A 16010-nucleotide genomic window follows, 5' to 3' on the forward strand; every position below is an offset into this window, starting at 1 on the left:
TTTGAAAAGGTCTCCGTCGATGGCTATACTTGACAAACATAGAGAAAGGAGAATTCGATATTTTCTGATTTTATACATCAATCAAGAAACACTTTCACCAAAAGTTTACCTAATGCTTGTATTTGAAAAGTTAACAAAATTGTTCCAAGATTCTTACTTTAGGATCTCCGATCTTGTCCACATCAAATATGTCAACTTGGCTTATGCTGTAATTAAGGCATTTGTGATACTGAAAAGAAAGAGATTGTCAGAGTTTTTATCGAGAAACGTAGTAACACGAGAATATTGAAAGTAAAAGGGAAGGTACTCACAGCAATATCAAGCAGCTAAGTGATGAAAATAAAGAAAAGTGTCTGTTAGGAGGGGGGGTTGTTAGTTGATCAAATACCAAATTCTTCAAACTAACACCATAAGAGTTGCAATAAAGACAGTATGGAGAATTATCACTGAGATCTTGGCAATGAAAGGGATACGCGTTTGCTAATTATTTTTAGTGTAATTCGTACTTATTTCTTGTTTTACGTTTTCATAACTTCTTTGTTAGTACTTTTTTAAGTTTACATAAACAGGTAAAAACGAACGATAAGTAAGTTTGTTAGCGTTTTTCCTCGTCAGTTACACCTTTTTTGCACGTTTCTCATACCACACGTTATTTTGCGACCAGTCGTACTCGGCACAGTTCTCTGTTTTAGAATTATTCCACTTATTCGCTATTGCAGTTGTCACTGTAGATAATTTTTCCATTTCGCTTGGCTTGTACTCTTTTTTCTGTTTATAATTTGTTCATCTTGGTTAACTTAGCTTTTATTCATAGCTTTAGTTTCAACTTACTGCTGCTGCCGAGTAAGAAATAGACAAATTTCTCAGTTAGACGAAGAGTGACCAGCACTGATCTAATTTCTCCTTACAATACCATTCCAAAATGAAATATTAAGGTCGCGAGAATAAAGGAAATGATCAGAAACTAAAGAAGCTCCTGATTGTTAAACAAGCTCTCCTTGTCAGCACCTTAGAAAATGTATAGAGAACAGTATGGAGAATATGAGTACTAATGCTGGGGTGTGTGGGGTTGACCTGTGAATGTTGACCTGTGAATGTGCTAAAAAATCTTACTTACCACTTCTCCATACGTCCTTTTATAAAATGCCTACAAATTAAAAAAAGAGAAAATGAGATTGAGACCTTCGATCCACAAGATGCCCCGCCTCTTTCCCTTTCTTTTAGTGTTTTGATTTTCTTTTGCTTGTGCAATTGCCTAAATTGTTTGAGCCCTTATTGCGCAAATCCGTAGGGACGTAGAACGACGACTACTCGGTACTGTTTTTCATCAATTTCTGAAACAACCACCGGTAAAAAACAAATAGCCTTACTCTAACAAATACTGCGACCACGACTATGTTGATGATTAATGCCACTAACATGGCTGGAACAATGGCTGGAAGGAAAAAAGAAAAGAGGAGAAGGTTACATATGATGATAAGGTATATTACTGTAAACAAGCAACCCCCACAGCTCCCACAGACATAGTCGGACTGAAACAGTGTTGAAATTAATCCAGGACTGGAATTGTTTTGATTGTGAGCTTGTACATGTATACAGCCTCAAAAACCAAAACTAAGGCAATTTGATTGATTGAGAGGTTTTTTAGTCCTGCGGTGATCTTGTTGGTGTGGAACACTTCTATCACCTTAGAAATTTATCATAAGCAAAACTAGAGACCTTTTCGAAAAAGCAAACCCAGTGGAAAGGCCAAAATCATAATCAACGAAAGAGAACTAGTGTTAAAACTATTAAAAGCGCGGGAAAACGCGGCTGCAAAAGTCGCGATTGTTTTCAGTCTTGCATGTGATTGGTTGAGATGACAGCTGTTACTAAGGATACTGACATGGTATCCATCTTTCGTGCACGCCTCAGTACGATTCTCAGACAATGCCGTAAGATGTATTCCATCACTAAAAAAATGCAATGATGGTGGAATATTGATGTCCGTTATTGCGTGGTTGAAAATATAAATCAATAATATAAAACATCCAATTAGGTGAATTTATTACCTGATTCAATGAAATAATCCATATCTGCTTTTTTCACTGCTTTGGGATTTTTCCTGTCTACTTCACGAGACTACAACAAAGAGAAAGAGGAAAAAAACGTCAACGATGAGCAATATTTCAAGAATTGTCACCAGACAAAGGTCATGGGTTCAAATTCTGTACATGCCTGAATTTTTTTCAGGTCATATTTCCATTACTACATAAGTAGGATTCGTTACTGCGAGGATCACTTTCATACATTTCAAAGAGACTGTTATTAATTGACTTTCATTGACTAAGTTGATGAGGTAAATTGGGCACCGTACATAGTTTCTTCGCTTTAACAGATGGCTAACTTCAAAAAAGCGTTAGCCTTCGCTACCCATCGTGAAGAGTTCAGAAACTATTTACGATGGCCAATTCACATTATCAACTCAGTTGAGAACTGAAAATCAAATCGTCTTGTAATACACTCCACCGTCACGGCATCACAGTGATCTGTGTCTCTAGAGATTGGTTGCAAACCACCTATAGCTCGTCATTGTTTCACTCAGCCTTTTGTTATATCAAAGAAGCCGCTAGATTGTTTGTCGTGTCATCCCACAGCACAATGAGTTTAGGTTTATTTTTAAAATAACACTGCTATTTTTTTCCTCACGAGCAGCAAGTCGTTTAAAACGTCCATATCATGGACCGTCTCTTCTACTGAGTTTTAACCGCTGATCCCATTTCGGCAGGAACACTCTGAGATATTGGAAAAGTTTATTTTCGAGCATCAAAATCAAATGCTTACAATTAAACTTTATTTATTATATAGATACTGGTGAAATACCAGGATTTTTTTTTTACTAAAAACTCATATCTTCATCGCGCGCAGTGAAGATACTATTTTTATCTATCACGTATGAGGATATTGGTGTCGCCATAGTTACTAACATGATAAGCCAATTAGAAGAGACTTATTACAGATTTTTTCTCTTCTTCATTACAATGTTGAACTTTTGGAACAGAAAATATAAGTATTATTGTCTTTATTTCTCCTTTATAACTTTGTATCCGAGTTTTATAGCATTTTTGTGAGAAGCATTTTCGATAGGTGACTACTCAAATTGCACTATTTTGCTATTTTGATAATGAATAAAAAAAAAGTTGTTTTATGTGGAAATTTCATCGGTATCTATAAAATAAACAAGACATTACATGGCCACTTGGGGATACAAATTTTATCTTCTCACACCGAAAGTATCTCTTACCAATGAGCGAAGCGAGCTCGTGAGAGACACAGCACTCGGAGTTAAATTCGTATCCCCAACCGGCCATGTAATAATCTCTATATGATGCTTCATGGCCGAGGAATATTCTTTTTTTCTCGTTAGGTATCTACTTGGGACCGTTGAGATCGTAATGTTGTTTCTTTTCTTAATCTCGGGAAAGTGAAATTAAATACTCTGTGACTTTCAATTACTTCTTTCTTCAAGCGTATTATTATTGAAGTGTAACGTTATTTCCTATTTGAGGCTGGGTTTCTCTTTGTTATCAACAGAAATGAAACCTAGAATAAAGTAAAGCAACGATCTTTGCAAGTTAGCTGCAACTGAACTTTTAACACCCTAACAGCAGTGTGGGTATTCTCCATACCGTTTTCCATATATTTCCTTAGGTGCTTACAAGAAGAATTTGGTTCAACAATCAAGAGCTCATCATTATCATCATCATTTATTTATAATCGTTGTCACTACATAAAAACATACATTTAGAGTCGGACTGGCCCGCATCTAGCTATGCTAATCTAGGCGGGCCAGTCCGTCAATAGCTACAGTTTATCGTTAGCTTATTACTATCAATGTTAGTAAAATAAAAAGAAAAGTAAGAGAAGAATGTGATTTAATAGATAATATTTTGCTTGTTTGTTTGTTTCTCTCTCTTCCCTTCCCCTTACTTCTACTACTACTTGACATTTTAATTTAGCTTAGAGATGATTTTGCGAACCTCAATGAAAGAGTCTTCACCTTCGAGTACACTTAGTAGTTAGAGGTTCATTAGGTTGGGAGCATTTCCTTTATTCACGTGACCTTACTGTTTGATTCAAGAGTATGATTGTAAGGAGAAGTTAAATGTTAATCACTTCAAAGGGTTGAAAGGAATAAAAAAAAACGAAAAGTACACATGGCTCTTTTTAGACTAGGTTTACACTAGAGGAAGTTTTCCAGATTCGTAAATGTTTCCGGATTTATCAATTTTGGAGTACTCGGATTCGTAGGCGTTTACACTGAAAGGATATTCGGATTCCTGACCGTTTACTTACAACGAAAACTCCGGGAACATTCGAAATGGAATGGTTACCAAGTCCAGTGTTTTTTCTTCGTTCGATCGACAATGCCTTCCCCAAAAAAGGCTAGAGTAGATCCAGGTGCCACTGAGGCAAATTTGAGTTGGACAGATGCCAAGTCATCTACGTCGTCGGCGATTAAGTGTGGCTGACGTTTAACTTCCTTGCAATAATAATTTGCGTTTCCTCAAAAAATACTGCGGTACACATGATAAAATTTTCGCCTGAACCTGCAAAAAGATTAGGCAACCGGAGACCACCAGCAATGTTAGCACCAGATCCTCCATTTTAGTTTCACCGCAAACTCACAAGACTGCAGGCGGAAATAATATCCGGATTCGAGAAAAAAAGCGCTTACACGACATAACTTTCCAGATTCAAAGTTATCGGATTCAAAGTTCCCACTTTAAATTCCGGATTCAAAATCTCCGGCGACACGACCGAACCGGGGAGTTTTTATTTCGGATTCGTCCACTTTCGTGTAAACGGCAAAATCAATCCGGTACTAAAACATTTAGGATTCATCACGAATCCGGAACAATTTCCTTAGTGTAAACCTAGTCTTAACAGGATTGAGAAGAGGTCTATGTATGTGATGTGACTCCGTGTTACGGAAAACTGTTCGAGGAAAATTATTGGTGCTTTACTTTGATTATAAATTTATTACCTAAACAGCTCTGATGCAGCTCATTGACTCTCATTGTTGTGGAAAATTTTTAAGAACAGTAACACTTCCTAAAGCAGATATTTTCAGGACCCAGGCAAATAGAGATTGGTTGGTGTTTGTCTGACTCTAGAAAAATGACCTTAGAATACGCTGGACGCATTATTCCAAGCACTTAGCTAATGTGTCCAAAACCAACCTTTTTTTTTATTAAGCACTCCACTCTCACAAGTACATCAGGTCGATTTACCATATTTATTCAGCTATAAGCCGAGCGATTTTTACATAAATTAAAGCTAGAGTTAGGCGAAATTTTAGCAAAGGAGGGGGTTCAGCTTATAATCAAGAGCTTTCAAAATTAAAAACTTCAGCGTATTTAAACAACATCAAATGGACATGTTTTCATTTAGAAGTCGAACTAAGTCGAGAGTGCGACTGGTCAGAAGACCGAACCGCTTGGGCGTGTCATCCATGTTGATAGATTGGATCAAGCAATAGCGCTTTATACTATTACTAAAAATAGATTTTGTTACTTGATAACCTATGAGACCCCCCTCACAGACTCAGACAAACATTCCGACCAGCTTAAGGAAATGTATGAGCGAGAGCTGTAAAATTAAAACAAAACGACGGAAAATTTCGTCAAAAAATTACTTGGCGTTCTAAAAGGAAGCGGCATGATTGGTACCAAACACTGTTGTTGGGGTGAGTGTAAGCCAGACTCAAGATATGCAGATAAATGGCCAAAATCACTCAAAGAGTGAAAGGAATTAGGGAAGAAAGTATTCATTCCTTTTCCAAAACCTTCGCGAGACATGGCAAAGTGCAAGCGTTGGCTAGTGGCTTGTTCGCGTGAGTTTTTTACGGAGAAAAACATAACAAGAAACACTTAAGTTATATTTGTGCTCTTCACTGGCCCGGAGGAAAAGGTCCAGCAGCCGAATTTCCCGATCCACTGAAGGCAAATCTAAGACCAGCGCAAGTAAGTTGAGCACGTGCTCTTAAGAGGAAAGCACCGAAAGAAAGAGATAATTCAGCGTCAAAGAAACAGAAATTATTCAATGACAACTGCGTCAACATTACCTACATAAACTACATGAACTGGCATTTAATAGAAACACAACCAGTATTGAGCGAAATATACAAAAATCCGCCGCTCATATCTTACAAAAGAGGGCGATCGCTCAAAAACATACTCGTGAGGGCCAAACTTTGAATAGGCTTTTCTAAACACGCGCTGGGGAGTCGTATAGGCCTGTCAACCCCCTTTTTACATTGTTTACATCAGAATTTTCTTGAAAAACTTTGGCAGCAAACCATCTTCCATGATCGATTGCCGGATCAAGGGTGTGATAATTCCCGCATCTCACACAGTCTGTACAAGATCTTCTTGTTTACCGCTTAATTTTAAGCCCCTACATTTTAACCACCGTTTTAGCTGGTCTACAGTGTATTCTTCCGGTTCTCTTTCAAATTTGGAGCCAGGAACGCCATCCTCTTCGGTCAGAACTATAAGGGAATAAGCGAACTACTCGCCATTTCCCTTGTAGCTCTCAAAGAAGTGAAGTTTGTTTGTCTGAGTCACGCGGGGGGGTCTAAAATTTCATGACGTCATTAGTATAAAAGCGCTATTAACAAATGGTAAACACCACAGCGTACACAATTGAGTTATGGATGCACGCGGGAGGTTGCTAAGCACGAAAGAAGCGTAAGAGTCGCTCGAGGCGATAGCCGAGAGCGACTCTAGCTTCTTGAGTGCTTAGCAAACCTCCCAAGTGCATCCATAACTCAATAGTGTACGCTGTTGTGTTTACCATTTGTTTTATAACATAACATTGATACATTGTAGCTAAAGAGTTCCCTTTTATTTAACAAATCTTACGCGACCAGAAAAAACAAGCGCGCGGAAAAATAGTCTTTGCATTTGCTCACGTCAGCAGCGTACACCCATGGTCAAATGGGGGACGGTGCTCTGAGTAGATTTCGCAAATCGGAACAACTAGTTGTACATTTACACAAAACTACTGTATCGCGTGAAGTGCTCACTCAATCGTAAGTGACATGTTGATTGGTTAACGTGTCCGGAAATTAACAGCGGGCTTTCGGATCCAGAAAATGTTTCCTTTTCCCCTGAATAAAGGTGACAAAAATTTGCGAATGAAGGTATCCCCTGATCTAGTACCCAGGTTATACCGTGTAACTGTAACTGAACTGTGTAACTGCTTGGCCGTGGAAGGTCTGGGTAAGAGATTAGGTTCTAGTAACAAATTCTCCCAACATAGAAGTGTCCTTTCGAGAGAGTTATAAGTGCAAACGTTTTATAAACATTTCTCCGGGACCAAACTTGTGTCCCTTGCATGATTTCCTTTCCACGGCGGAATGCTAAATGAGAACGCAAACGTTTTTGAAGGATGAAAACCAGCTCTCTCGCACCCTTTTAATGTCTGTATATTTTGCATTCACCCATCCACTGACCTAACCATGAATTGAAAATTTTTCCATGACCGAAGTTGTGGCCCCCAACACTCTCCCTCTCGGACGGGCGTCCCAAAGAAGAAGCCCAATTAACGTATTGCTGTTTGAATATTTTGAGCTCTTTCGTGAATAAACTTTATTCAGTATACATTAGAATTTATTAAAAAAATTAAATTACACTTTGTCTTAACGGCTAAGAATGCATTTTCTCACGGTAGCCTTCAAGATCAAGGACTGGAAGAAGGATTCAAAATCAAGGCAACATTTGTGGGTAAGTTTGTCCTTCTTGTTACTTGGTTAAAAAAAATATCTCATTTAATATTCAATTAAGTATGTGTTTTTTCCTTGTTTGTCTCAAAGCTGTTAATACCAATTATTATAACACTACCTAACATGGTCTTTGAAATCTCTTTCTTAATTTTAATCTTCAAATATTGCCTGACTTCTTAGTGAAATAACATTAAATAACAATGCATGACAAGGCCTTCTGATTGAGTTACACGCTTCGTCCCCCCCCCCCCCCCCAGCTAAATAAACTCGGAACAACGTCAGTGTGAGATGCCATTGGAAATAGTATTATCGTCTTCTTGAATACTGTATTGAATCGCATCAGGTCTTTTCAAAAACTGCCAAAACCAGAATAAAAACAAATTAAAAATTTGAAGGGTACTCTTTTCCCTACTTATTCTCTGTTAAATATCGTCGTTCATTTACAAATCGCGCATATTGAAGTCAGCGTATCCTTTAGGCAATGAGGGGAGTTGGGGGGCGGAAAGGAGAGGAGGAGGAACAAACCAGTCAAATGTCTGCGCATCTGCCAACGCTGTGATGGCTCGGCGCAACGATCGGCGCATGTTCTCAGGTTGTTATAACCAGGTTACCTTTCAGAAGAACTAACCACACTCGCCAGTAAGTCGAGGTGTCTTACACGGGTATAACTTCTTTTCTTTAATGCTCAAAACAAACGAAATGGCACATGAACAGGAGCAGTTCGTCTGTCGTTCTTATCAAAAGCTTGTAAAGGAACCACAATTTACGCCGTGCTGCTAGCCAGTACAACGCACAGGCTCAAATTCTCAGAGAAGTAACCTCAGTGATTTGAGGTCTGTATTAATAGCTTATGAACAAAAAAAGTGACTATCGTTTAATACCAGAAATATATTCCAGTAGATCTTAAAAAAAAAATAGTTAACTTTCTAGTTAATGAAATATCAAACACCATTTCATACCTTGATGAAATCCAAGAAGGTGAACCCAAGTGCAAAATAAACCTAAAATAATAGATCACAAAGCCTTTATTATCATCAATATTTTTTCAGGCCCTGTCCATTCGCATTCTTATTAAACTTTCCTTTCTCCTAACGTAAAAGGAAAAAAAAATTCTGCTGTTGTACATTTGAATTCTTTCCTCTCATCCACATGAAATTGAAATCGGGGAGTCGTCATATATGACGTTCCCACGACACTACGTCATCCGTTCAAACTGAGAGATGGACGGTGGGAGAGATCTCTTCTTCAGGGGGCGAGGTTGAGTAGGTACACCATTAAATCTTCCCAACGGAGACTGTTATTTATTAGGTGGCCCATAATATATTGGTAATTGTTTTTACCGGATAAGTGTGGTTAAAAGACCAAACTGCAGACGATGGGCGACTCAAATTGATGAAGGGTTCTTCATAGCCGTTATTTGGTCTCGTCACGCAATGTACACTCTCCCCCACCATCGGCCGGAAATTATGGTACCCGATAAAATACGAGCTGTGATTGGACAAGTAGTCTTGTCGCGACTGGCTCAAAAAATATGAGCCGCGCTCTGATTGGCTACACTTAAAGAAAGGAATGTTCCAACTGAAGCACATGCCGGTGGGGTAGAGTGCACGTCACGTGAAAAGAACAGACAACAGTGGTGAAGGAGACTAAAATCGATGATATGATGATAAAAAAGAAATTGAAAACTGAACCTTAGTTTAAAACCTGGGTATAGAAATCCAAGCACAGGATACTTACCAATAACGAAAGAAAAGTGACGTAGAAAAGAAGGTACAATCCAACTAGAAAATAGTAGCCTGCGTTACGTGGTATTTCGGACTGAAAGACAACAAAGAAAATGACAGCAGAAAAGCATTAGAGCGACGGACATTCCACGAGCAAAGATCTAAAACAAATATCATATTTAAACTCTCATGTTTTTCAAGACGAAACCCGACTGATCTTCCAGCAAGAACAGGGCTTCAAGCTTACAAATTTCAAAGTTGGCTTGCTGTTTGATATAACTTTTCGAAAATTTTTAAAACAGCGTAGGAAAAAAACAAGGCCATTTAGTGCAAATAAGCGGACTTCTCTTACGTTTGCCTGGAAGTTAAGATTATTACGCAAGTCGTAAAGGTAAATATTAACATCGTAGAGATGGGTCAAATCACAACTCACCACATATTCTGCCACAAAAAACATGTTGATTCCTATAACTATGACGGATAAAAACCACGCTACACCTTGCATCACCCTAGGGTTGAAAACAACAGGACGACAATTAAATGGATTTCAATTAAAAACTAGAAAAGCCAAAAAAGAATTAGTTCCAACGGTATCGAATAATAGAACTTGCTATATGTCTTATTCCAGGCTCTCGGTTTGTTTGTTTGTGGCGAACGAGAGAAAAAGTGACGCATTTTCGCTCGCCTTTTTCTTTTTAATTGCCTCCACTAACCATCAACCTGCAAAACTTAATCTAAAAAAAGGATTGGCCGTCATTGCTCTCATTTTAAACTTTGGTACAAGTCAGTCAGCATTGACCCAACTCTTTAAAAATTTAAAATACCATTATTTTGTCTGAAACAACACTTGGACGTTGGAGGGTAATCATAAAAAAGCCGAACTAACTGCAACATATTTTCCCTTTAATTATTAAACCCTACGGGATCTGTTACGCGGCGGAAATTGTATAGAATAGTACTAACCAGGGCACAGAAACAATACAAAAAGCTTAGCTTACCTTCCATTCTTAAACGTTCCCATGATGGCTTTATCTCCCGTAAAATGCAACACAGGAATCAAAGCGAAAGGGAGCTGGTAAAGATAATAAAAGTATTAACAAAATTCTCGAGCGTCATTCAGTACTGAGTTGGAAACATTTTTGAATTCAATCTGTGCTTTTACTGTTACATTTACAGCTACCTGTTCTACGAGTTACTCATCAGAAAACCAAGTGTTAAACTCTCTTTTTTTTTCCTCCAAACCAAACAAAAGTCGCTTCCGGAACTACGTCACGGCTCAACCTTAACTCCCAAGATCTAATAAGAAATTCTCTTTACTGTCTGCCATACATTTCTTATGATATTAGTACGGAGAATTTTATATTGGATCAACTAATAAACCCCCTATTGATATTTAGTTCTTAGGTTATTCCTTTTTTTTTCAGTTTGGCGTCGTCCGACCGACCCAGATTTTCGTATTTTCGGGAAAAAAAAAGTTATATAAAAGGAAATGACACGTTATTTCAAACAAATGTCACTTTAATCTCAAGGCTGAAAAGTCATGGATGCTGGCAGATCAGTATGCAATTTTACTGGTTCATCATTTTTTCGCTTTTCTCGTTTAAGTTTAAACACGACGTCGCTTTTTTCTCCCTCCATTGCCACCATGTTGACTTTGTAACCACGTCTTGATGTTTCAAGCCTCCACGGATATTACGCTGAGGTACCGGGCCTCCTAGTTCCAGACTCCTTTTCCAATTTTTTTTTTTTTCTTTTCCGACCGACCGACCCAAAATCAGAAAACACATTCGACAATAGCCGAAAAAAAAAAAGGGGATGGCCTTATTAACCGAGCAGGGGGTCTGTATGGCAGAATCTTCACCGAGGTCGCCAGTACAGACCTCACTGCGTTCGGTCTGTACCAGCAACCGAGGTCAAGATTCTCCCATACAGACCGACCTAGCTCGGTTAATAAGATGTTTATTGTATGGCTGTGTCTAGAAACCAACGGAAAATTATATTCTTTATAACTTTTTTTTCTAGACCGGTCTAGATGCCGGTCTAGATGGGAAATTCTAGACCGCTTTCAAAATTGATTTCAGCCAATCAAAGTCTTAAATTCGGTAGTTACCAGTCCTTGTGAGACACAGCCATGTAATAATTGTCTTTATTCCCATCACTTGTCTGCTTCATATTGTATTGACATTGTAAGGAGAAATGCTGTGTTGGTCACTGGCAGAGGTTAAACAAGGTTTTTCGCCCTTGTAATCCATGTAGTTCTTTTCCACCCTTAGGCATCCTTGACGAAGATTTTCTACCCTGACCAAGCATCAATTTGAGGATTTCCTTTTTAGTCAGATTGTTGATATCGCAAATGCGGCCGGAAATTATCACAGCGACAACTTACCTGCAAACTCTGTAGCACATTAAGGAAATCATTCATTCCCGTTAGGTCCTGGACTCCTTCGTAAAAAGCCACAAAAAGGGTTGGGGCAATGGCGATCGATCTGGTAAACAGCACTCGCTTCCATCTTGCCCAAGAGATCTTTAAGAAGCCCTGCAGTGCATAAATCAAATCGAGAGATTTTCCGTCCTCAAGGAATTATCAGTAATTGATGAGAAGCGAACAAGCATAAGTTATCTCAAGAAGATAGAGGATTATCAAATTCGTTAATTCTTTTACGTAATGGTAAGTTTAATCTAGGCGATTAGGTGATTAAAATCGCTTCATACCTCCATAGCAAACTGGCCTGAGTAGGTTCCCTATGGAGATAAACAAAAAATGATGCAATTAGCTTTCAGTAGCAGAAGGCGGGAACAAATTCAACCCAAGAGGCATCGAGACAATTTAGAATGGAGTTTCGAAATTTATTTAGGGAATTGTTTGGTTTTGCTTGACTTCGCTATATGATTGTTTGAGAAAACTGGCGCCAGCCTCACAACCAATCAAATTCAACAGTAACACCAATCGCGACAAGGTAATTCGCGTTTTCCCGCGCTTCCAGTAGTTTTACTTGTTTATACTTCCTCTTTGCTGACTGATTGGCTCCTTGATATATTTTCTTCCTTCTGATTGGCTGTTGTAATTTCCTTGGTTTTGTATGATATTCATCGTATTGTATTCTAATGAGGCGAATAAGAAATGCAGTTTCCTTGAATATGGTCTATTTTTAGATCAGAAGAACGATTGACCACATTAACGGTAACCTTTGTCATTCTTTACTCTACTGACGCTCAAGAAACACGATGGACACTTTCCCCTTTCCTTTGTGCGCCATGATATGCATAAAGCCTTTTATGAAGTAAACACTTACAGTCATAGTAGAACTTTGACCAGCTGCAAGGATTCCAATGCTCCAAATATACAACGCTGCTTTTCCAAACATGCATCCAAGAAAAACACCCTAAAAAGATAAACGGACAGGATTTTAGAACGATCACTACTAGACTGCAATAAAAAACGATTCTTCACCGAACAAAGTGTAGGTGACTTGTCGTGGAGTATTTACCGAGCCGCAAAGCGTCAAAGTAAATATCCACCGCTAGCCAATCATACTGTGGTGATCAAAGTAAATATCCACCGCTAGCCAATCATACTGAGGTGAATTTTGTTTAAGAAAATATCAAATCATTGAGATAACATAGCACAAAAAGATGATTTTAACTCACTTATTCCTGCAACGATTACAATATTTTCTGGCGTAAATTCCACCCGCTTTGCTCGGGGTGAATGGCAAAGAATAGTCGGGGTTTAAGCGGCCACTCAGAGCTCGCCTTCAACGCTATCCCCTGTTTTGCTATAAACTAATCGCTACAATTAACTACATCAACTTGACCAATGTCTTACATATTAGTACACCAACAGTTCTTACCCCCTTGAAAAGGTCTCCGTCGATGGTGGAATTCCAATGAATCTATAATTGATAAACATAGAGAAATGAGAGTTCGATATTTTCTGATCTTTTTAATCAAATTTGACAGATCAATCAAGAAACACTTTCACCAAAAGTTTACCTGATGTTTGTATTTAAAAGAATAACAAAATTGTTCCAAGATTCTTACTTTAGGATCGTTGATCTTGGTCACATCAAATACGTCAGCTTGGCTTATGCTGTGATTAAGGCAGCTGTGATACTGAAAAGAAAGAGATTGTCAGAGTTTTCATTGAGAAATGTAGTAACACGAGAATATTGAAAGTAAAAGGGAAGGTACTCTCAACCTCTGAATAAAGAATAACTGTGATTTGTTGACAGAGGTACTGTACCATTTTAAATTGACTATGTAGTGTAGCAGCATTGTAAGAGAACGATACTGTATTATATTCTTGTAAGTAATACAGTATTAACTGTTTAACTTGTTTAACCCTTAAAGTGCTACTGAAACGCAATTTTCATATCCGAGATTTTTGCAATATAATAAAGTTTGAACGTTATTTGCAAACGCTGTGTACTTTTTTTGGGCCAACGCGTAGCGGAAAGTACATTTTTATCCATTTGAAGTTGACCGGCTGAGATCAAAATTGGCGGCCATCTTGGCGCGGCCAAAACAGCCCAGTGACGTCACTGGTTGTGTACTTCTGTGAAAGAAGGGTAAAAGCATGGAGTGTGCTTGCATGTTGGGAAGCCGAAAAAGAGGATTTCGGGCAAAATGCCATCCTCGTCTTCTTCATCAGCGGCCATATCGCCATCTTGGCTATCTGCGAGAGGTTCGCCTTGATAGGGAGCAAAATTCCCGTTCAACCCAAAATAAACGCCACCATCTTCTTCTTCGCTACTGGAGACAACTTCGCTTCGTTCAGAAGAAGATTAACTTGACAAAACTTCAATATCTGCCATCTCCTTCGCCCACGAATACAAACAAACAGTGAGTGAAATAAACCACGCTATCGGAGTGAACACAACCAGTGACGTCATCAATCCATTTCGCTCGGTACCAGAGCCCGGACATGGTTTTGTGTAAAAATTTTTATTGGAACGGTTAAAAAAGATATCTTTTGCTTCTATTTGGCCAAAGCAAATTCTCTCATGATGATCAGCATATTCAAAACTACAGGTTAGAGCAAAAATTTCAGATACGAAAGTCTCGTTTCAGTAGCACTTTAAAATCCCGTAAGTGACCAAGACAGAATTTCTCCTTACCTAACCAATACATTATCAAGCAGCCAAGTAATAAGAATATAGAAATATGTCAATTAGGGGATTATTAGTTGATCCAATACCATATTCTCCAAACTAACATCATAAGAATAGCACGACAGACTGTAAGGAGAATTACCACTGAGATCTTGGGAGTGAAAGGGTTACACGTTTGCTAATTATTACTTCCGTGTAGTTCGTATTTAGCGTTTTTCTTCATCAGTTACACCTTTTTTGCACGTTTCTCATACCACACGTTATTTTGCAGTCCTCCGGCCGCCAGTCCTCTTATATTTAAAACCAGTTTCTTTTACGCATAATTATTTTTTTAAAGTCAGTTTATGCACATTCGCGCTTGGCGCAGTTCTCTGTTTAAGAAATATTCCAATTATTCGCTATTGCAGTTGTCGAGGTAAGTATTTTTTTTCCATTTCACTTCGTTCGTACTCTTTTTTTCAGTTTGTAATTTGTTTATTTTGGTTAAGTCAACTTTTATTCGTGGCTTTAGTTTCAACCTACTACTGCTGCTGAGTAACAAATATACAAGTTTCGCAGTTAGACGAAGAGTGACCAGCATCTAATTTCTCCTTACAATACCATTCCAAAATGAAACATTAAGGTCGCGAGAATAAAGGAAATGATCGGAAACTAAAGAAGCTCCTGATTGTTAAACAAGCTCTCCTTGTCAGCACCTTAGAAAATGTATAGAGAACAGTATGGAGAATATGCATACTGATGCTGGGCTGTGTGGGGTTGACCTGCGAATGTTAACCTGTGAATGTGCTAAAAAAATCTGACTTACCACTTCTCCATACGTCCTTTTATAAAATGCCTACAGATGAAAAAAAAAAAAAAAAAAAAAAAAAAAAAAAAAAAAGAGAATGAGAACTTCGATCCACAAGATACCCCGCCTCTTTCCCTTTCTTCTAGTATTTTGCTTTCCTTTTCCTTGTGCAATTCCCTAAGTTGTTTGAGCCCTTCTTGCGAAATTTCGTAAGGACGTAAAACGAGGATTACTTGGTACTGTTTTTCATCAATTTCTAGAACAACCACTGGTAAAAACAAATAGCCATACCCTAGCAAATACTGCGACCACGAATATGTTGATGATTAATGACACGAACAGTGCAATGGCTGGAAGAAAGAAAGAAAAGAGGAGAAGGTTATATATGATGGCAAGGTATGTTACTGTAAACAAAAAACTCCCACAGACAAAGTCGGACTGAAACAGTATTAAAATTAATCCAGGACTGGAATTTTTTTGATTGTGAACTCGTACATGTATACTAACTCAAAAACCAAATCTCAGGTTATTTGATTGATTGAGAGGTTTTAGTCCTGCGGTGATGTCGTTGGTGTGGAACCCTTCTACCACCTTAGCACCTTATCATAAGCAAAACGAGA

At 38.3% G+C, this 16010-nt stretch overlaps 1 protein-coding gene across 8 annotated transcripts in view; it reads right to left on the reverse strand.

The window, feature by feature from the left end:
- Window positions 1-7619: 7619 nt before the first annotated feature.
- LOC111327504 (natural resistance-associated macrophage protein 2-like) overlaps window positions 7620-16010 on the reverse strand; it is a 31618-nt gene continuing 23227 nt past the window's right edge. For all 8 annotated transcript variants that reach the window (XM_088740938.1, XM_088740939.1, XM_088740937.1 and 5 more), the window contains 12 exons: window positions 15682-15740; window positions 15409-15438; window positions 13534-13605; window positions 13344-13385; window positions 12786-12875; window positions 12205-12234; window positions 11879-12028; window positions 10491-10564; window positions 9926-10001; window positions 9506-9586; window positions 8728-8769; window positions 7620-8124 (listed from right to left, as the gene is read on the reverse strand). In XM_088740938.1, the coding sequence (XP_088597064.1) occupies window positions 8047-8124; window positions 8728-8769; window positions 9506-9586; window positions 9926-10001; window positions 10491-10564; window positions 11879-12028; window positions 12205-12234; window positions 12786-12875; window positions 13344-13385; window positions 13534-13605; window positions 15409-15438; window positions 15682-15740 (824 nt within the window). In that variant the 3' untranslated portion in view covers window positions 7620-8046. The remainder of the gene's footprint in view (window positions 8125-8727; window positions 8770-9505; window positions 9587-9925; window positions 10002-10490; window positions 10565-11878; window positions 12029-12204; window positions 12235-12785; window positions 12876-13343; window positions 13386-13533; window positions 13606-15408; window positions 15439-15681; window positions 15741-16010) is intronic.

This window comes from Stylophora pistillata, chromosome 12 (genome assembly GCF_964205215.1).
Source record: "Stylophora pistillata chromosome 12, jaStyPist1.2, whole genome shotgun sequence".
Lineage (NCBI taxonomy): Eukaryota > Metazoa > Cnidaria > Anthozoa > Scleractinia > Pocilloporidae > Stylophora > Stylophora pistillata.